The 23,257-nt window shown below is 41.3% G+C and overlaps 1 protein-coding gene across 2 annotated transcripts in view; it reads left to right on the top strand.

Moving 5' to 3' along the window:
- The first annotated feature begins 1,854 nt into the window (after positions 1 to 1,854).
- The window catches only part of stard13a (StAR related lipid transfer domain containing 13a), a 42,567-nt gene continuing 21,164 nt past the window's right edge, over positions 1,855 to 23,257 (top strand). Inside the window, exons 1-3 of one of the 2 annotated variants that reach the window (XM_027289786.1) lie at positions 1,855 to 2,008; positions 2,663 to 2,842; positions 6,857 to 6,887. In XM_027289786.1, coding sequence (XP_027145587.1) covers positions 1,991 to 2,008; positions 2,663 to 2,842; positions 6,857 to 6,887 — 229 coding nt within the window. In that variant the 5' untranslated portion in view covers positions 1,855 to 1,990. Of the gene's footprint in view, positions 2,009 to 2,662; positions 2,843 to 6,856; positions 6,888 to 19,852; positions 20,381 to 23,257 lie in introns of those variants that run through there. The other variant, XM_019275755.2, reaches the window with a different exon arrangement.

The raw sequence follows: 23,257 nt of genomic DNA, 5'->3' as shown, positions 1-23,257 counted from the left end.
ATCTGGTGACCTCAAATAGCTCTTAAACCAACAGCACAGAACTTTAGGAATTCTTATAAAAAGGCTCTATTTAATCAAGCTAATCTTAATCAAACTGCCTGGCTAGCCAAGAAAACGGCAGTAAAACAGACATTTTTATCTTTGTGTATTCTCTGTCGGTTATTTTTTACCTAACACCGAAACCAATTTTATTTGCAGCGAGGGTATATTTTTGCAGCAACACACAAAACAACACAATAAGACGGTGATCAATAAAAAGAAAAATCAATAAAAATGTTCGGTTCAGCTGCATAAGTTATAGTGGAAGAGCAGAAGCGAGACCGTTCCTTCCAAAAATGTCAAATATTTACAGGGTAATAAAGATGAAATGACCCCAGCCCAGAGGGGTAACGCATGACTTTTTCTTTTTTTGACAGTTATTCAGACTCAACAGTGAGGCAGAGTGATTTATTGTTTGAATCAAAAGCTGAATTCAGAGGTTAAACCAACAGTCATCGTGGGATTAACACAGAAAAAAAAATCTTCCTATTAGATATTTTTTGTCAGTGTCTTCTGTTAATCATGATAACTCTAGGGAAGCTCTAGGGAAGACAGTGTTAGTCAGCTGCCTTTATCTTTGGAAAGTTTGACTGAAATTAAGGAAGCATATTTATATCATCTTGTGCAATAATTTAGGTCAAGATTTAAGTTGTGACTAAATGACCAGCAAAATGACATTTCATTGCATCAGGCTCAGTTCTATTTAGTGCTTTTTACATGTAGCAGTTGTTAGCATACTAACTTGTGAGGACGATGAATGTTAAAAAAACAAAACAATGCTTAGACATTGGAATGTTAGCACGCTGAAGTTAGCACCCAGTTCAATGCAAGCGCCAACCTCGGTGGCTGTGAGTGAAGCCAATGTGGAAGTGCCACAGACTGCAGTTCTTTGAACGTCCAGTGAGTCAGCCTCCATAAGTCCCCATGTTGAAATGTCCAACTTCACAGCAGAAATAAACATGTTTACAGCCTGGTACAAAAAACAGTTTTGGTCTCTGTAGCTAATTTCCCCGTTCATAACAACTGTACTGAGGCTTAAAGTTACGCATAATTAACAATGACCAGAGCCTCCACACCAAGCTTTAAAACATCTATTTAGAAACCTACGGATACGACGTCTATTCTTTATACTGTCAGTGGCTGTGCCTGTAAACAGAGCATCACAAAGCTACAAGCGTGACTATTTTAATAGATGTTTTCTGATAGATGGACTTGGGAATCTTCTCCATTAAATTCCTGGTGGGTCCATGCTAAAGAACTGAATAGAAGAAAAATGCAAACAAACCACTTCAAATGAGAGCAGCAACTGAGGAAATACGGTCATGTCAGAAATAGACATTTCAATGAGAAATTTACTGACTTCCAGTTTGAGCTGGGCTTTGTTTTGGGGACACAGTGTCCTTGAAGTTGTTATCTAACTGTGACTGCATAGTTGGAAAATTAGGAGCAGTATCATGCCATCTCTATGATGGAAACACTACAGGGGTCAGAAAGGCAGTTCTCGACACAGACACTCATTGTCCTGTGTTGTGATGAAGGGGAAATATGTCTTTCTGTGCACGCATTTGAGGATTTGAATAGAAAGGAAAAAAAACGCTGTTTAATGTATGCCACTCCTCCTTCATTCTCATTTACACACACTCACACATGTTACATCAGCCCAGCATGTGACAGGAGGGGAGAGCGGGAAGCACAGCGGCGGGTCTTCCCACTGAAGTGTGTACAGTAGTAGAGTCATGAGGTCAGGCCGGGATGGACTTTCCAGTGTTCCACTTATCGGAGATACAGAGGGGACAAGGATGCGCTGGATAAGGGGGGATTTTTTCAGAATGAGAGAAGGGCAGGCACATCATCAGTGGTGTCTTATATCTTCAAACACTCACCCACCAACACTAAACACTGCACAGAAACCAAACCACAGATACAGAGAGGTGCTGAAGAGGCAGGTGACATGAAGACAGGGACTGGGGTAAGACACTGGAGCTGCACAGAGACTGATGTTGAAGGCACTACAGGGTATCTTAAATTTTAGTATTAATTATGAGACATGATTGCAGTTAATATTCGTAAATAACAAATTAGAAGAATAGGCAAGTAAGTATTTAAGTATTATCAACAGCATTATGATGTGTCATTAGAATAAATTATAGTTTAGAAAATCATCAATCAGTTTTGAATCTTCTAAAGAGGAAAAGGAGAGAGAAAACAATAACTAACGTGTGACAAGAAGAAATACGTAATAAATGAATAAAGTTAAACTAAAGTTAAACAGAATTGCTGATTTTATACTGAGGAACAGACATGTGAAAGAAATTTCAATTTCCTAAATTTAGCACACTTCAACATCAACACTTTGTTGTTCTGGGGCTTTTGGTTCTTCATCTCTCTGAGCAAATGGAGTTGTCTAGATGTTGTTCTAGTTGTAGATGTTTTTCTGTGGGTTTAAAGGATGTCCAGTATAAAAAGTTACAGGATGGGTCTATTTGTCAACTGCTGCAAGGTGAAGAATGAACTTTCAGTCTCATCTTTAAGACAAAATGAACTTGTGGCGAGCATGAACCTCCAATCTTAAATAGCTTTATAGTCTGGTGTGCTACATTTGACTTCTTCTCTGTCCTTCCAGGGTGCTGCAGCTCTGAGCAGGATGATGAGACGAAATCCAAGTCACGATCAGGGACCATCCAGGGCTCCAGACAAACATGAGCCATTGACTAGGCGCCCTTCACGACCTCTGACCCGTAGCAGACCACTGACCCGGTCATCCCTCTCATCCCCTGCACATCTCCAGGCTCGACGGGCCAGGGTGAGTGAGAGTGTACCTCTGTGAGTGTGTCTGAGAATGTTTGTGAGTTGATTGAGAATATAAAGAACAGGACAAGGACAGTGCATGTATGATGTCAGCCATAGGTTTCCGTAACACAGTTTTGAAGCTCAAAATATGTGGCTGTGGTCACCACCATGTTGGCTGTACTGCTAAAAATCGGCAAAGATGTGGATCGTCAGCAGACCTGAGGTTGGCTGAATGACTCGTGGGTGCTCAAACAAGCCATCTGTAATGCACCTATCTGTCAGTCAAGTGGTCATGCTGTTAATTATGCGTAAATTTAAGCCATAATATAATTTGAACAAGTGAGTTAAAAAAAAATCACCCTCAGAATTAGAGAAGAAAACTGTTCTTTGTACTGTCCTGAGTTCAAACCTGCAGTCTTCCCTGCTGTCAACTCACACTTCATTCACTCTGGTTTGGAGCTAAACAGTATGTAACACTTGGCAGCTGACCATGCAGACTGGAGCTTCAGGGATGATTCTGACTGAGGAAATGTTTTGATGTCTGAAACTCAATTTGTAACATTTCAGAGTGAACCCGTCAGGCTCAGACGTATTCTGTGCTGTATAATTATGGACAGTTTTTTGGGACACAAAAACAAACTGAAACAAATTTGTTTGAGACTCAACGTCTTATTTTATTTTTGACATTGCTGTAGCTTCTCTCTCTCCTTGCAAACACGCTGACCTCTCATGCCCTTTTGTTTGTCTTCGCACTGGGAATTTCCACCCACAGCTCTTTACAGGAAAGTAAATGTTTCACTCGCTTTCTCTGTGACTATTTCTTTAAAAACCTCTATTTGCTCCCTCACTTCCTTCTGTCATGTCTCCTCCCTCCCTCTCTCTGGGCCTCTGTCCAGTCTGCATATCCCCCCGCTGTTGTGTAAATAAGGTAAAAGTTAAAGGATGAGACAGCTCTGCTCCATCCAGCAGCATGCAAGGTCATCTTTTTTCTGTGTCAGCACTGCGGCAATAACAGAAACTACCCCACATGCACCACTGCTCAACAGGCATGACTGTCCACAAAGAAAATGTGGAAATGGGTTTAACTGACCAGCCCCTTGTTTGAAAAAGTAGATTTCTATGACAGTATTAGGCTGAATTTTTCATACGGTTTCAAACATATCACCCGGTCTTCATCAGGAGATGGAGTTTGCTCTGTTGTCATAGATATGGATCTGTTGACATGCAAAATGTGTGACTGAAAGCTCTGGAAAAAGCTAGCAAATGGACTTGAACTGGGAACTTATGGCAGAACATTTGATCACTTCATTCCAGCTTGCATACTCACCATTTTTTGGTTTGCAGGTAAAAAGAAGTCTGAACATCTGGCCAGATTTAGTTTTAAAAATAAATTAAACTAACTCTATACACTTTAAACTAGAAGTTGGCACTCAGAGTGCAGATATCTTCCTGGCCTGGAATCGGCAAATGGTGTATGAATAACACACATACGTCTTAAATCATCATGTTATCGCAACGTCGAGCCTTTTAGGCTTAAAATGGCGTGTAATTTTAACACATGATAGAGAAAAGAAATATCAGGTGACGTGGTATAAAGAGCAACAAAGTTCATGTAGATAGGAGCTGGGTCAGGAATGGATAGGTCAAACAAACACAGGACTTTCACTCAGGAGAACGCTGTTAAGGTCATTTTTTTCCTGACCTGTCGAGTGCAAGATTAGCTGTGGACAGATACACACCCCCCCACACACACACAACCAAATGTAAGATGCACTCCTTAGGCCTGGCAGGGATAGATATTGTCATCTTAATGCAATAATAATAAAGAGGGTAGGCAGGAGGTTGGAGCCTATTCCAGCTGGTCCTGCCAGCTCATCACAGGGCACATAAAGACACAACTGTTATTCATATGCAACATATGCAATCAAGAAATCCAAAAGTTTTGATATAGATATATCCCTGATAGAGCTGCAGCACAGGTTTAGGCTCATTGTCTTCCTTCCAAAACAGAAACATCTGCACAATACAGTGATACATGCCTTTGGTCAGCATGCAGTCCTGAAATATCTGAATTATTAGTTGCAAATGTGTGTGTGTGTGTGTGTGTGTGTGTGTGTGTGTGTGTGTGTGTGTGTGTGCATTGTGTGCATTGTGTGTGCGTGTGTCCATGTCAGTTTGGACAGCTGCACTTTATCATCCATGGCTAGGGAGAAAATAAACCCACTCCTTAGCATCAGTCTGATCCCACGGCCCCTGCTGCTCTCTCTACCTACGCTACACACACACACACACACACACACACACACACACACACACACACACACACAGGGCTCTAAATTTAGTGTATTTTGTCTATTTGTAGAATAATTGCAGTAATTCAGTCATTTTTGAATCAAGTGTTTGCTTTGCTCTGAACATTTCATTATTCAGCCACTTCAGTGCAATAATGTCGGTCAACTTCACCTTTTTCCACTTTTCTGAGATGTTTTTATTTTCCTCTGCTAGAGAATAGAAATAGTCTGCTATCAGTGCTGTTTTGTTGGGGCGAGTTGGACACTAATCAGACGATATGAGGTTTGATGCCCAGCTCCTCCAGTCTGCATGTCGATGTGTCCTTGAGCTCAACACCATACCCACTCTTATTGTCTGTTGATCCCCTTTTGTGGAATGCACTACCAGTTCATACCAGATCATGGGCATCCCTCTATACTTTAAAAAACCTCCTGTTGTAGCTGACATTGGGAGGGAGGCGGGTACACAGAGGACAGATCGACAGTTCATCACATCATCTTCTGACTCACGGCACTAATTTTAATCCAATAATGTAATATTCATACTTATGCAATGAGTCATGCAGCATAAGAACTTGGATAATAAGTACTTTCAGTACAGTTCACTGCTAATACGTGTACTCAAGTCAAACTTTAATGCAGGACTTTTACTTATAATTATACTGGTACATTTGAAAATCAGAGTACTTCTTCCATCACTGTCTAAAATTATTGATAGCTGTCACAAACAAAATAATAATAAAACAAAATGTGAATCACTGCTTCCATATGAAATTCAAATTTTAGTAATTCATCTTTTTACAGTGTGAATTGACAGGTCAGATGATGGCCTGTGTGTTTTAGTCAGGCCTGAGGTAAACTCATGAGAAAGAGATAAACTGCACGTGCATCATTTGGTAAATCCCGGCTGCTGAAGACCTTTGGATGGACGTGTGCGGGGGTTTTCCTCTGACAGTGACAGCATTCATGGTCATGATCTGTGTCGTGGATAATGTTTCACACACTGGTTATGAAATTAATCTGAGCCACTGTGTCCCCTTTTTTTTATTCCTGTGGGTTGTGGGTCTTTTTGAGGAGTGTAATGTACTCCTCATGATCAGAGTCTTTCATTTCCTGTGTGTTAATATTGTAGCTATTGAATGTTTGAGTCATGGTGGAGGATTTCACCGCTACTGTTCTTGACCTAATGTTCTTCCCTCACTCTTTTTTCTTCTACCCTTGTTATTTTTTCAGGTGCCATCCATCTTTAATTACCTTTCCTGTCATGTCCTCCTTTCCTCCTTCTCTTCTTTCCTAATCAGCTCACACACACAAACACACTCAACATTCTTTCCAATTAATTTTAATTTAATGTAATTTAATTGCATCATTTATTAGGATTTCAGTTGCTTTTCCTGAAAGAGGCTTCAGTATTCTTAATCAAGCGGATGTTCCAATAATTCTCTGGTTAGTATTCAGACAAATAAGCTATTAGGGATTGTTGGGTTTTCATGTCAGCGTGTGGCGTAAACTTTCAGGAAATCTTTTTCTTCTTTTGGTTGAACCAGATTTTGGAATTTGGGTCATTTTCCCAGCCTTAGTTGCTGCACAAGGGAAGTGTGTATCAAGGAAACTGAGTCATTACCTTTGGCTGATATTGAGTTTACATTCTGCAAAGCTTCAGAGAGTTCACTAAGTATTTGTATATTTTACTGCTTTGGTACTCATTGTGTGTTTCTCCTATTTTGTCATGGCAGGCTGCTGCAAGGATGATCAGCGGTTCAGCAGGTAAGATAAGAGTGAGTGAGTATGTGTGTATAGGTGTGTGTGTGTGTGTTTGTGTGTGTTCAGTATCCATTCAGCTGGATTGTTTGCATTCCCGCTTTGGGATAAAACCGGACTTCTGGGAATGTCTCCCACAGGATTCCCAGCGAGTATGTCAAACCTCAACCACCCAGAAGCAATCTCATATCATTTCTACTACAACACACACACACACACACACACACACACACACACACACACACACACACACACACACACACACACACACACACACACACACACTACACGCATACATGCATACACAATACATGCATATTCAGGTGCATAAACACAGATATGTGGGTGAGCTCATACAAAAAAAAAAACACTTTGTGCCTTGAAGTTTTGGTTTCCTGGCATTTGTGGTGTGAAAACACACAGCAGCTTATCGTGTCTTCAGAACAGAAGCAGAACAAAAACAGCTTTTCTAGTTAAAAATATCGAAAAGAACATTCATCTGTTTTTTTTTCTCTTTGGTTTTGAATTTGTCGTCTTTTCTCTGTTTCCTCTCCGGGACTCAAGTTCCCAGAGACGGTGATACAACAAGTCTGAGGAGATGATTAATGAGTCCAACTCTGACCCTGGTCCGTATCTCTTATCCTCTGAGTGTGTCCCTTTTGATTGACATGCACAGGCGTCATGGCAACTGTAGTTAAGTGCAAACCAGTGTCGCATTCATTGTTTATTTTTGTGCGTTTTGTCTGTGTTTATTTGAGTGCACGCAAATTTTGGGGTGTGCATGTAACAGTTTCTCTGATGTGGCCCCACTGCCAGGTTCACGTTACTGTCAATGATAGTCGACGCAGGAGAGGTGCAGTGTGGGTAATGAGGCCCCAGAGGCTGTAGGGAGGTCAGAGGTGATGCCTTCAGTGGCATATGATGAGGGTGAGGGTGTGTGTTTGTGTGTGCAAGAGAGAGAATCATTTCATACAAACACGGCGGCGCTGGGCCTGAGCGTAGATTAGTTTCATTGTTTGGGGTTCCACGCTTCGGGTCTGTTTTCTCACTTGTGCGTGTTTATTTTCTCCTCTGATACTAGGAAACACTTTGGCTCTTTGACACAAATCCTGTCTAATCAATCAGTGTTTGTCAGCCTGTGTGGCCTGATCTCAGCTGCAAAGGGACAGGATGTGATACACACATATCTCTGCTCACATAGCTCACATTCACTCCGATAAACGGGGAACTCTGCCTAGGACTTCTTACCAGAACTACTCGTGTTCTCTGCTGGGCGGCGGGGTCTCCTTATCAGGCCTCTTGTAATCATCTCCAGCGGGGTGGGGGCGGTGCCATGATTGGATTCTGCCCTTGAGCCACGCAGGAAAATGTTTTAATCCTCCCAAAGATGAAAAGATTTATTTTCGATGGATTTCTTTCTCAAGAATTAATATGCAATAACAGTGGAGTGTTTTTGTATACATGCTTGAGAATGAGTTTGTTTGGATTGAGTGATGTCTGAGGTCACTTCCATGGTGCTGACTGTTACCTCAGTTGTACCACAAACCTTTTCTCAGCATCATTAACCCACTTTTAAACTTGGATTATGGATTATGACAATTTAGTTGCCCGTTTCATGTGATTGTTTCTCATTTGATCTGGCCTAATACAGTCTACATTCTGTCTTCATTTAGCCTGGCTGTAAGCTCCTGGATAAGTTGCTATTATCCAACAGTGACAAAGAAGAAAATTAAGAATTAAAAATCAATTTAAGGTAAAAGATTAATCTTAATGTCACCAAAATTAGTTTTCTTGTATTTTCTAAAATATTTGTAAGTAAGTAACTGCAAATAAACCCATGAAACGTTAACTTAAATTTATGTTGATATGATTTAGACAGCTATGTCACGAAACAGCCAAGTGTATGGAGAGAATTAGGTAAAGGGGATCAGAAAATATCTGGACATACAGTACAGGTTATTTTATTGTCAAATTTATAAAAAGATTCTCATTTGTGTCACCTGAAATAACCTGAAACCACATGCAACTGCAGGTGATGCATAAATCCTATTATACAGAACATCATAGCTTTAGTTCTCATGTGTCAGCAGAGCCGGTGTCGCCTCAGCAGTAGATGGGGACATTGTATAAATATAGCAGCATCTCATCATGATATTCATGCTGGATATCAAACAGGCGGCCTGCTAACTTTTCAAACAGATGCACACACATTTCTGGAGTTAGGGGTACTAGTACGCTTAACTAGTGACCACACAGCTGAAACAGATTAGAGCAGTTGGTTCAAATGGGATTGGGTAAGTCTAACCTGAGGTGTGGCCTCAAGTCACAAATTTGGTCAAAGAGACTGATTTTAATATCGATGACTTGTGACTTTGTTTGGCATTTTGCCTTTTTACCAAGCAGCAATGTCCATAGCTGTGAAGTGAAACCAACACACAAGTGCCAAAAACTGTAATTCCTCAAACGCCCACTGGCTCCAGAAGTGAGTCAGTCTCCATAAGTCTCCATGTTGAAATGTCCAACTTCACAGCAGAAATAAACATGTTTACAGCCTGGTACAAAAAACAGTTTTGGTCTCTGTAGCTAATTTCCCCGTTCATGACAACTGTACTGAGGGTGAATTTATATACAACTCACCTGTTCAAATCATATTAAGGCTTAAAGTTATACATAATTTGATTGACAGGTGGGTGCCGTTACAGGTGGCTTGTTTGAGCACCCATTCTTCATTCATCCTCAGCTCCACCCACAGTCATCAACATGGCGGTGGCCGGAGCCACCACACACTCGTGGGTGACATCACGGATACAACATCCATGATTTATACAGTCTATGCTTTTAAAACAGATCCTCAATGATGAGAGATGATGGTATAAAAAAAATGCAGCACTTTAACTCTACAATTTCAATACTTCAACAGCCAATCAAGTCGCACACACAAGAATTTGGTCGTGCAGCCAAGCAGACAGACAAATCATACACTTGAATGATGCAAAGTTTAGGACTAGGATATAATTTGTGACTTGTTGGTCTTGACTTGGCACTTGACTTTGGGATTTTGGAAAAAGATACTAAAATGTAAAATCCATTTGGCAATATCAAAACAAAAATAAAACACTTCATACATACATACATATATATATATATATATCTTCCAACTACATCTAATATATTACGATATCAATATACTGTACAGCTATATTTCATTGTTTGTCCTGCATATGTAGTTTATTCCAGTTGTTCATTAAGACCCCACATGTTTTCAGTCAAGCTGGAGGAGTTCACGACTGGAAATGACTCCTCAAGGATATTTTAGTGCCGCTACTTCAGAGCAGCTGATAAGCTACGAATGAACTTGCCGTGAACTAATCACACACTGACACACATTCCCGACACTTTTACTGCAGTCCGGGATTATAAAAAATCATATAATCCGTGAGAATTTTCACGTTATTAGAAAGTGCTCTGGGGTTGCTGTGAGTAATCTCGACCTATGGCCCATGAATCCTTTTAATGTGTCCCTTGCATGTCTGCAATATGTTTTTAATATGTCTGACTGGAGGGGTTCAGCTGATTTATGGCTCCTGCTAACTCCGGCCACCCATTTTCCTAGAGGCAGTGTCATGCTGGTATTTAACCCAAATGTCTTCTCGCGTTTTAGTTGTTAATAAGTCCATGACATTTTCTCGTGTAAAAGTGTCACAGGGTTCAGGCGTGGGTGTGAAAACATCTACTACTGCCACTGTGTGTTGTGCATAGATGCCACACACAGAAAAGCACTTGGCTCAGCAATGAACTTGCAATAAACTTTATGTACTTAATGATGGTGGCTTGTTGTGGCGCACGTGCGTGTGTGTATGTGTGTGTGTGTGTGATATGTAGACCCACCAAAGTGCATACATTAAAGCCTTGTGATGCACGGAGGTCCCTTATTAAGTCCGTGCTTAGTGAGTCTGCGCTTTAACAAGTCTGCTCTCTCCTTCTGTTTCTTCCTTCACCTCTCTTCTTTCATGTTTCCTCTGTCTTTCTGCCCTCTGCTGTCTTTTCTGATTATTCAAACTGTAACTCAGCCACCACAGTGATTTTTTTTGTTTGTTTCCATGTCTGTTTTCCATCTTGATTTGTTTCTCATTTGTTTTTACTGTGTTTCTGTTCTGCAGGAATCCTGTGTTTTGCTTCAGATTATTTTCTTCATGTAAAACACACGAATTTAACAAGACATGCAAAAGCAGTAATACATAAATAAACACAGACACTTACTGTACACCTCTATTTACATCCTTGTCTTAATCTTGTCTCAAACCAATGTCCTTTCATCAGAGTCAAATAGTAAAAGTGAGGAGAGATGGATGAGAAGATGGAATTACAAGAAGAGTAGTTATATTATCTGTAAGTTATCATACACCTGTTTCTGTTCTCACGTTGATGATGCTGTGAAAATCAACTCATTAAATGTATTATCATCATTTATTATCAGCTTATCAACTTCAGCTGTGACCGGGTCTCCCTTTATATCTTTACACTGCCAGGCAATGTGGTGTGTTATTTATTTAAGTTATTTGCTGAAGAAACCTGTCATTTGTAAAGAGACCACCAGGTATGCCTGACTGAAAAAATAAGAGAAAACAACAAGGCCAGCAATAAAATGATCAGCCAACTGTTTGTTGGAAACATCCATCATAATTTACAGCTCGACCTCCGGGCTTTGATTTACTGTCTTTACGCAGTTTTGCAATATTATCGCGACCGCTTTTGGTTTTTAATTTTGTAATTAAGGTATTAAAATAATAGTTTGCGTTCTTTCTCTCGTCCAAATCATTTTCATCCAGTTGTCCAACTGCACTGATTTCGCAGTAGTGTTGTCTTGGTGTTTCAGATAATCTGGAGAGTACATAACTGATGGAAATTATGGTCAAAACTATGAAAAGAAGCTAAGCCAAGTTGTAATAAACCAAAAGGATCCTTTCAGTTATTAAATCTACATCACTTTTGACCATTTGTAAGCAGTGTAATGAACACTCACATATTATCTATCACCTGATACATTTGTTATGGTTATGGCTCCTCTCCTCTCCTGTTTTTGGTCTCCACCAACTCCTGAGGGTAATCTGCTGAATGCTTCACTCTGATGGCCGATGCTGGGTGGAAACAGCTGCAGATTCCGTGTATATATGCACAGTATATATACAGTATGTATTACTCTTCAGTATATGTGAGTATCATGGTGACAGTATTATGTTTGACAGCTTATAAGCACCACTAATGTAAACATTAGACTCCACTGCATGTGTATTTGTGTGTGTACATGTTGGTATGTGTGTTTGGCGGCACTTATCCGCGCATAGTTGTGTATTCCCTTTGCACACTTGTGTGTTTATGTGTGGTCCTGCAACCCTATACTAGCACAGAGAAGGATTGAGGAAGGAAGTTGGTTCTTGAGGATTTTCCTGCTAAAATGCTTATTTTAACAGCTAAAAAACCTCACTACATGTGCATCGCGCCTAAGTGCCTTTAAAATGAGACACTCAGCCACAAGGCCTCCTATCAGCATGTGATCTACACTCCCATGACCTGTGGAGTTTCCTCTGTGTCCATTAGCTATTGTTTCCCCTCCCGGTCCTGCCCCAGGTCTTGCTCCTTCCATACCACAGTCTGCACCCTATAGCCTCCTGCACTCGGCTTTCACAAACCCCCACGTCTGTCTCCAAATACAACGTCTACCCCTCCCCATTCACTTCCATACTATATACCTCAAGCTGAGTCTGCTTCCCATATACCAGCCCTGGTTTCCCATCTGTATCATCTCTCCTTCATGGTCCTAAGGCTGAGACCTTTACTTTTGTCCCCCCCTCCCCCTCACCTCAGGCAGACCACAGTGATAGCCATCTCCTGCTATAGGTGATCCAGTCTCCAGAATAGGAGGTGGACGATGTCAACAGGTTTATCTTCACTGGGTTGGACAAGGGAAGCTGTTGTTGTTGTTATTGGAGCGTGTGGTGGGTAGACACTCTGAATTAGCTCTTGACCCACTTTCCTCCTTGCCCATATTTTTTGAAGGAACTGACCAGAGCAGCATTCCTCAACGTCTTGTGAAGAAATATTGACAGAGACATGCTGATACTGTTGACTCAAGCCCATGTGAGCAGATGGGCATAATGTTGGCTCTTTTATGACGACACATGATAAGCACGCGGGTCCTTGAATAACAAGAAAATTGCCATTATTTCTTCCACTGTGCTGTATTTTAGTGAAGCCTGCTGATCAAACTCAAATGTCAGGCTGGAAAATCTGAATAGTTTCCACTCAGACGTTCTCCTTCTTCCACTGGAAAATGAAATGTCTTCAGGCTTTTAACATAAATGACTTCACATCTTTTAATTTGGGTCATCTCTGTCCCGATCTTCAGTGCCACCATCGTCTGTCTTCCCCTCCTCATTTTCTCTCTTGATGAGGCTTCACTCCCTTTTGCTTTTGCATGGAGCACATGTCAATCAAAGTTTCTCTGATGTATCGAGGTCAAGGGTCAAGGAAACAGCATCAGCTCTGAATACAAACATAGCAAGATTTTTTTATTTTAAACGTCCATTTTCTTTGTGCATTCGACCGATTTGTTTAAGATTTATCACCGCTTTGACTTCTTTTAGCGTTTGTTTTTTTTTACCTCTCAGTAAAAGTTTCTAATTATATGTAAGTGACTTTATAATATAAACAGACAGTTTTCAGTTCATGGTAGATTCCTGAAGGTAAAGAACACGATCACGAGTGAGCACATAAACAGATGTTGTGATTTGAATCCTGCAGCTCTTCAAAATGCTTTTTGAGGAAGTGGGCAACATATGGAATTACTATGTGATGCATAGTAAAATGATTAGGTGTGTGTGCGTGCGTGTGTGCGTGTGTGTGTGTGTGTGTGTGTGTGTGTGTGTGTGTGTGTGTGTGTGTGTGCTCTCAAGGATCACTATAAACAGACAGTATGAGCTAGGAATTTAGGTCAAGGTCACCCAGTGCCATCTGTTCAATGGTTTCATTTAATCTGGTGGTTTTCCTGGTGCTGCTCACTCAAGGTAACACGCCGCTGACAATCGATTTTCACAGGATGCTTCTGTTGTATGAAGATGATTCTCTGTCTGCAGTCTTCATTTGTTTAGCTTTGATTGCAGTGCACCTCAAGATTTCAAGTGAACAGTTGTTGAGGTGACATGCAGTATAAGTGCGTTAAGTATTTCTATCTCAAATAGTGGAGTCAAGGGAGCTGAGCGGCTTGGCCTGAATGATTGAGTGTTGCTGAAAATAGAAGATAGAGACCGGAGAGAGAAGAGTGGCATGGATGAAGAGGTGAAAAAAAATAGCAGGGAAAGGAGGAGGAAGTGGAGGAAAGGAAAGAGGGTAGCTGGGCAGATAAATTTAAAGGAAGCTGGGAGAGAGGAGCCGGTTGCACAAGATGCTTTTGTCACAGTCTAGCTCACGTGATCTGTTAAATTATTGATCAGCTTGAACTCGCTAACCCCGACAGCTATTGAATTTTTACAGTGATACTGTCAGAGTGCAGGAGAGTCTCAGTGACAGAAAAAGATGGAAGATGGATTAATAATAAAGTTTTTTTCGGAGGATTAACATATTCGGAACAGACAAATGTGTTCTAAATTCAGCTAAAAATGTCTAGAAAACATTATTTTGAGTTTCAGTTTGTAATTCTGATTTGGAAATCTTTCAGTTTTAGTAGTTTTAAAATCATCTGGAGCCATTCGATACAGGCAGAAATACAAGAGCTTTGAGCATCTTTGTGACTATCACATGCAGCTTGACAAAATGTCCTAACCTCAGATGACCTGACAGGAAGCTGAGGGAGAAACTCAACCTCCTCCCCCCTGCTTCACCTTCTCCTCTTCCTCCTCCTTCTTTTTTTCTGCCTCTAGAAGACAGAAGCCTCCTCCGTACCAGCCATGTTCGTTTCTGTAACCACTGCGGGATCTGATTGCTCTCCTGGGTGGAGACGCCCATTGCTCTACTGCTATTTGTTCTGAAAATCACTCTTGTCCATTGTGCTGCTTTGATTGGCTATTTGAGCCCTGGAATGTGTAAGGTTGGTGTTTTGATTGGCTGCTGCTGTGAGACAATGTTCCTGTGGTGTTCTCCCTCCCTGCCCGTTGTAGAAGTTGACCTCAAGGACCAGCTTACTATACCAATCCACATATCACATCCTTCAACATCACAGAGGAGAAATACAAAACTGACCCAGGATCAAAGTCATTGGAAGTTTTGTAGTTTTCCCACAGAAGTGTTTAATTTCTGACATTTGGCCTCACTTATTCTGCCACTAAACCTCAATCCACTCTGTTTCTACTATTTCTTTAAGAATCTGTCACTGTGATGGCTGATGCAGTCCAGTTAGTATTGTTTAAAGGTAATATGATTTTCAGTCTCTCATATTAGTACAATTAGATGCTAGTGTCCCTTACTGAAAGATAGCACGAGACAGAATTAAGAATTTTAAAGATTCGCTGATTTCAAATTTAGTCCTATTTTACTTTTTCCAACTTGACAGAACTGCGAGTGAGAAGACATTTCATTCGGAATATTCCTGGATATCTGAGACAACAACCTGTAGGAGGCTCACTGACCCCAAGGGATAACTGGAAACTTTGTTTGTGTGCGCTCTGAAATAGGGACCTTGTTTAGGTATATCATGAATCTCTTCAAGATGTTTATAGGTTCTTATGCTTTATTCCCATCTTATTTAACCTGAAATCTTTATTTATGTTTTTTGTGACCCTCATTAGTACAAATAGGTGCTGATCAATCAGTCAATCAATCAATCAATCAATCAGACTTTTCATACAAACAAAATCTAACACGAAGTGCTTCATACAATAAAACAGCCCCCCATTACATGCAGTGTCTCTGTGTTGGTTTGAGAGAGAAACAATTTCACGTTCTTAATTATGTTTCTGATATGGGGTTCAAAGCTAAGATCAAAATCAGATCAGAAAGTGTTTTACTTGTTGACAGAGGCTTAATGCCAGTGCTTGGAGTTTCGTATGTAGTTTCTCTCTCTGAGCTTCAGTATCAATAACCAGGATGAGCTGTAGAACATTTTCTACCATCCAAAACTTGATGTCTAAAATGCAATTTAAAATGTCACCTATTGGCCCTGAGACATCAGGAGACACAGCAATGTAAAGTGTGTGTCTCCTGATGACATTCCCAAGTGGAAACATAAAAAGGTTGAAAAGAGTAGGACCTAAAATTGAACCTTGGGGAACACCACAATTTACTGCATAGTTTTTCAAATCATGTCACGTCTCTTACCAAAAACAGAAGACAGAATTAAGAATTTTAGAGAATTGATTATTTTTTTTGCATTTCATACACTCACGATTTCAGTCTCTGCCACGTCCAAGTCCTATTGTGTTTCCAACTGCTTGGCAATAGAGCCAGTGCTTCAAGTGCATTATTGGTACCAGGAGACATTGCATTCTGCTAAAGAAAAGGCATGAAAATGACTATTCAACAATTCTCCATTATAATTAGTTGGCTGACCTCTGTCATTTTGAGAAATTGTAACCAATGAGCCTCAGGGGACTTTAGAGAACTGTTTTTGCTGGCTGAGAAAAATACTCCTCAAGACACATGGACTAAAGATCACATGTAAAATCAATGCAGTTGCACTGATATAAGAATAGGCAATACATACAATATAAATTCTGCATCTTCTCAATTGAAGATTTGAGATTAACTTAACAGAAGAATTTAAATTGCCCTCATGTTTCAGGGCATCTTTCAGTAACTCTTGCTTATCCCAACACATTTACTAGAACTACATGTCAGTAGTAAATGTTCAAAAGGTATTTAAGAAAATCCAGAGAATGTCAGCTGTAATCTTCTACTCCACATAGTTATGTCAGAGTGTTCTGATAATAAGCCATTTGTGCCCGTAGGTGGCTGTGATAATGTGCTAAAATCCCTTAATCCTGCAGCCCACACACATTTACAGAGGGAACATGGGTCACAAGGTAATGTATGTGTATACAACTGGGTACATATGCATCCACTTATACATTAATTTAGGCATGCTTTGTATTTGTGTGGGTTTAACTTTATTTACACACTGTACGTTTGGTATTCGTGTGTGTACATAACACAGTGTGTTTATGTCTCGTTGTCACTCTATCTGGTACCTTCAGGGTTTACAGTGATGCTACGCTGCTTTTTGTGGTTGTTAAATCACCTATTTTGGTGTGTGCGTAGTCATGATATGATATGATAACAGTCATGATATAACTTCTGCCACACGCATCAAACATCAAACATCTGTCACACAGCGTATTTCTATTTCTATGGCAGATATTACTTTAGGAAAAACACAGGCATTGTCATTCTTTCTTTACTGCAGATGTAGAATTTTCGAATGTTTCTGTAGCTTTAGTTTGGACTGTTAATACCACACTAATCTAGATTTTGTGATCTAAAACATAAAGCCACTCAGAACCACTCATATGATTTAGTAAAACATGAGTGACTCTCTCCGTTGGGTGACACCTTTGTGCCTTGAACGGAGCATCTGCCATTTTGTCTTCTTCCTGAATATCTGAGACAACAACCTGTTCAACAACATGCAAAACTGGAAACTTTCGGTTTGTGTGGTTCGCTCATCTCTTGGTGGTTCATCTTGCACCTATGCTTTAGTCCCATACAGTCAGATTCTCCTGACATACTTTTTTCAGTCCAGTCTTCTTTTTGGGTCTTTTTTGAGGTGACACATACAGCTCACCACCTCCTCTCCTGTCTACTTTTTTATACCTCTCCTCAACATGATTAGTGCTCACCCACTCAAAATACAAGCCTGCAGGACAGCAGCCATTGCCTACATTGGGATCGTTGGCGTCATTGCTCACAAATCAATGGCATACGCCCACATATGTCCTGGTCTCTTGGCAGGTCGGGATCCAAACCCACGAATAGAACTGATTCAGCTGTTTCAGATGCATGAAGGAAAAGCTTACCCATGAGAAAATATCCAAAATGTATGATGTTTGACCAGAGCTGAAAATCAATTGATTAATCAATCGACAGAATTTTACATTTAATATTTGATTAACCATTTCAATTTCAGCCCTGTGATGAAATGGTGACTTGTCATGGGTATATCCCACCTCTCATCTGTGATTGGCTCCAGCCCTCCCTCATAAGGATAAGCTGTTATGGAAAATAAATTAATGAATGATACATTTTTTCAATCATTTCCTCAAGCAAAAATGCTGCAGTTCCCATTTCACCTATATGACATATTATAACTACGATTTTTTTATTTTGTTTAAATCAAAGTGGTGACTCAAACGCCTCAAATACTGTCCCATTCTTCACCCCTTCAATGTTTACCATTATAATTATATATGAAAGCACCACACCATGTGACTTACCTATTCTGTTTGCACACACATTGCTTGTGAATCTCATTCAGTTTGATTGGGAACAATTTAAATTTTCATGTGACGTTTTGTTCCGTGAAGTTTGTCAATTTTTTGTTTTTTTTTGCTTCCTTGTACCACACCAGATCTTCTATATGTTGGTGGTCTTGTCAACTGACTCTGCTTTCGTCTCCCTACAGCTCTTTAGTTCCTATCTTCATTCCTTCTCCCCTCAGCTACTCATTGCTCATCATTCTTTCCCTCTAAACCACTTTCCCTCTCATCACAGCTGGCTGCCAATGCCAGCCAAGAATCTCACCCTGGTCTCAGCAGTGCAACGCAGGTATATAAATCACTGGGTCTCTCCACAGCTATACTGTCATCGGACACTGGGCCATGGCAGGGCAGGGCAGGGCGGGGTAGGTCCATGAGTTCCAGCCGTAACAACCTTCCTCTGCAACATGTGAGTTAGGGAACCAGTCCAACTGAAGACGTCACATTTCAAGACAAGACCAAATTTTTCTTCCCCAAGCGATTATTCATAGCTCCATTTCTGACAGTCAAGCAGTAACACGGTGTCAGTGTCCAGATAAGTGCAGTATTCTGCTGACTTCTCGAGATGTCTGGCACGTTTTAACAGGTTGAAATGTCAAATCAGGTCTCTGCTCGTGGATCCATGCTGACCTGGAACTCAACACCACAAACAGGACATCCGATGGTGTCAGGCGGACGGCAGCTGAGGAGCGTCCTGGCCGGTCTGATCACTGTCTGGCATTCCTGGGATAACACAGGAGTAACTCAGAGCTCGAAATGAAATTCCCAAAACTCTCAACCTGTGAAAGGGGTGAACTCACAAAGAGGAGGCAGCTCAGATGGGTGGTGTTTGTGCACTTTCTCTTTAGGTTGTCAGGCTGACTATGAGACTTTAGTCAAGAACACATTTAATCGATCATGTTGTGAAGCAATGGACGGGAAAACGCTCTGAAGGACTTGCAAATCAATTTTTACGTAGACAATGTTGTCATCATAGAAAGAGATTCCCAAGCAGCTTTATTTTGAAAACACAAACTTGACTTTATCCATCCATCCATTTTCTGTAAGCACTTATCCTTGTCAGCGTCGCAGGGGGCCGGAGCCTATCCCAGTTGGCATTGGGCAAGTCAATTTTGTTGGTAACTTGTAGCTGGATATTAAACATGGATCAACTGGAAATGAAGAGAAGTAATAGGTACATGAGGAACATTCTGAGGTCAGCGTCCATCGTGTCTGGTGCTACAGTTGGTGCAGCTGCTCGGTAAGGTCACATTTGTGCCTGAATGTCCAGAGATGCTGCAGAAAACTTTGCCTGGCAACACACAACTTTGTGTACGTGTGTGGCATGACTGCGTGTATTTAGTGTGTATGAAGGGCACTGAAAGAGATCCTTGTTTGGGTGAGTGGGTGGGTTTGGGTTGTGGAGAACATGTAGGTTTGGTGTGTGTGTGTGTGTGTGTGTGTGTGTGTGTGAGTGAGTGAGTGAGAGAGACACACAGAGAGAGAGAGAGTGTACACGGGGAGGGGGGAAACCGCCTCTCACATCTGGCTCGCCATGTCAGAGGTCCGGGCTCACATGCTGAAGTTATGTTGAAACATTGCCGTACCTTCGCCCTACAAGCGGCTGCAGATGAGTCGTGCAGGGAGCGCTGGGGAGAGCAAACATGCTAGATGAGTTAAAGCTTTAGTGGGTCCAGATCCCGCGAAAAGACCTGATCCGCCTCCGCTGGTGCAGGGAGGTGACGCAGCGCAAGAGGAGCTTTTATACCAGGTGAAGCGGTGACGATCATTGCGGCAGCCAGACGCAGCAGCGGCGCAGGAGCGCACCGTCCCAGCCGGCTGGGGGAGGCTGGAATAAAGGGATTGAGGAATAACGGGCTGTTGACGGAGCGCTGCTTTTTACAGTCAGGGAATATGTGTCCGGCTGCACCGCAATGACTACCCAGCGAAGGTCTGCCAAGCTTCAGCTGCGGCGGTCGATCAGCGAGCAGCTGCGGGACTCCACGTCCAAGGCTTGGGATCTGCTGTGGAGGAATGTCCGGGAGAGACGGCTGGCAGGTCAGAGAGCCAAAAGCAATGGAAGTGAAACTTGTTTTAATGCATTTAATCCTGACTGACACAAGTCTGTCACATAGGCTGCAGAGCAGCAGGCACCCTGTAGCGTTTGAAATGAAACAGATTCTGACAGCATGGATGAATGTAGTCACAGCCTGAGGCCACCATTCTGCCATTTAAAACAACTTTGGTATAATGTTAGAAGTATATGGAGGACAAAAGTTAATCTCAGTCTATGTGCTGCATATAGCTTGTGTGTTATGCCCGTGGCGTCACGCGCAGCGCGCTCCCTGATATTTTGGGAAGGTCATTGTCAAATATAGTGCTCAAAACAGCGCAGGCATGTGGTGTGGACAGGAGTCCAGCCTGGGGGTTCAGATGCCAATCACTCAGCATTTGCTGTTCCAATCTGGAGAGGGGTTTATTTTGCTTACTGCATTTTCTAAGTAGCGTAAATGTGGATTTATTATTTTGGATTTTGGATTTGATACATATCTGCATGGAGTGAAATGTTCGATGTGTGCGCCAATGCACCAAGTTTTTTGGAGGGTCAGCCGGTTTGCTCTATATTTACAGCGGCCTGGATGCGCAGAGTTGATCCGTCTCTGTGCGTCAGAGAGAAAGAGAGGGAGGAGAGGGAGAAAAGTGAGGAAAAGAGAGAGAGAGAGGGAGGGAGGGAGAGAGATGCAGAGAGTTGCATCTGTCTGCTCGGTGTAATGTAATTACCGAGATGTCTGCCTCTTAAGCAAATGAAACGATCAACATTCCCACATCCACAGCCACGCAAAACACCGCATGCCACGATATCTTTCAAAGCCACTGTGTTCAAGTGCACAGCAATGATGTGTGACTGACCTGCAAGAAGGCATTGTTGAAAATCATTTTTAATATTGCATGATGGGTAATTACTTGCTTTTGTATGCAATTAATAAAAGAGGAATATCAGTCACCAGAGAGCACCTGCTGCCCCAGTAATCCTCTTTCCCCCAATTTCTCACCCCTTCATCCTGTCTTCTAGCCACAGCCTAAACCCCTGCCTCAAACCCACAGCTCCCCCTCCCTCCCTCCTTCAACTCCCCTCCCTCGCCCCACTGCTTAACCCATCAGCTCGCAAGGCACACAGTTCACATCTGCCTGGATCAGATTTTTGAGATGGGGAATCCTTAAAATGTGCACATCTGGCCTCTCCGTTATGCTGGTATTCAGCAGCGCATTTTCCACTATGAATTAGTCAGAGCAGTGCCATACTGTATAAAGAAGTCCATGCCGGCAAATGTTTTCAATTTAAAAAACTCTGGAGTGTAATTGTGTGAGGGATGGTAGCCATTTGAACGACAGAAAAACTGTAAGTGAGCCCATTTTCTCACATTTTGACGAGTCTGTGTTGATGTTCCTGCAACACTGCTGTGAAGTTAAATGTAAGACACTTTGCTACATGAAGCTTAAGATGAACAAAAACACACAGTAGCAGAGACTTGATACAGTCCAAATAGTGTGACTGAATTTCAAAGTGAATTCAATTGTGGTTATGGCTCCATTCAATCATCTCTATGTGTGTGTGTGTGAAAACTGAGAGTACACAATAGCACCTGGATTTAGCTGTAATCCTGCAGATTTTTAGGTTAGTGGTGGGGGTGGGATCTCCCTTTGAGTGTGGGATTCATCACATTGGTGTGAGTGTCGTGTGGTGTGTATGTGTGTGTGTGAGGGTTTGTTAGAAAACATAGATGCAGGTAAACTCTTTCCAACTAGTCACTTTAGAGCTGCCTTTCACTGCTATCCTGTTAATCAGCTGGCTGCGAGTAAAGCCCAGTGATTGTATAGTGTCTTATTAGTGGCCCTGAATGCTTTGAAGACAAATTCAGCAGCCTGCTTGTGCTTTCATAGATAATCTCAAGGCTGCATCAACAAACTGAGGTTCCCTCTTTGGTTCGAACCTTCAACAACATGGTAAAATTTCTCATGTTTCCCCCAAGGAAATTTCTCCAGAAGCTCCAGAATATACAAGATGTTTGTAAATTATGATTGGCCTAGTTTAGGTTGCTCTGAGTTACATTTCAGACATTTCCTTTTATCTCTTATGAGCTCATGTGCAGCCTTAGATGCTCAGGAATGGGGTCACTTGGCTCTATCTAAGTCTATAGGTTAAAGATTAAAGGTGACTGGGCTTTGACAGTCATAGCCCTGAAGCTTGGAAATACCCTGACTGTAGAGCTCAGACTGGTTACATTAGTGTCATTCTTGAAAGCTGCCAAAAGACTAAAGACTATCAGATATAAAGACGACGGACACGTTCAGATTTGGCAGCTGCGTCAAATAAAACCATTTTGGAAATGTTAAGAGTGAACTGATGAGGAAAACTGTTGTATTTGGAGATATACACTGTCTGACAATGTCAGATTTTACGGTGATAAACCAAACCATGACAGCACACATGTAAAATATGCCCTGAAAAATGTTTTTGTGACTGTTTTTAGTATCACACAGTCATATTTTAAAACCTTTATTTACACAGCATTTTAAGAGAATTTATACAGAACAGTGTTTTATTATTAGAGACTGTAAAACATGTAATATTTCATGGCAATACTTATTTATACTACATTAACACAGTATTTTCATGTCACTTTTATGGCAAACAGTCTTGGATTTTGAATAAAATGCCAACGTTAACTGCAAAATCAACAGCACTAACATCCTTTTACCGTAATGTTAGGAAAAAGTTATACTGTATTTATTATGGTAAAGTTGTTGCACGTTTTTTTACCGTAAAAAGAAAAGTTTTTTTTTTTACAGTGTAGTTTATACCTGATACTGTAGTAGAAGCAAAGGTTTACAATGTGATCATAAGTATGAGATCCTGACAGTAATAAGTAAGTA

The sequence above is a fragment of the Larimichthys crocea genome, chromosome II, assembly GCF_000972845.2.
Source record: "Larimichthys crocea isolate SSNF chromosome II, L_crocea_2.0, whole genome shotgun sequence".
Classification (NCBI taxonomy): Eukaryota; Metazoa; Chordata; class Actinopteri; family Sciaenidae; genus Larimichthys; species Larimichthys crocea.
The sequence above is the reverse complement of the archived record's forward strand: the minus strand, read 5'-3'. Positions and strand labels throughout refer to the sequence as shown.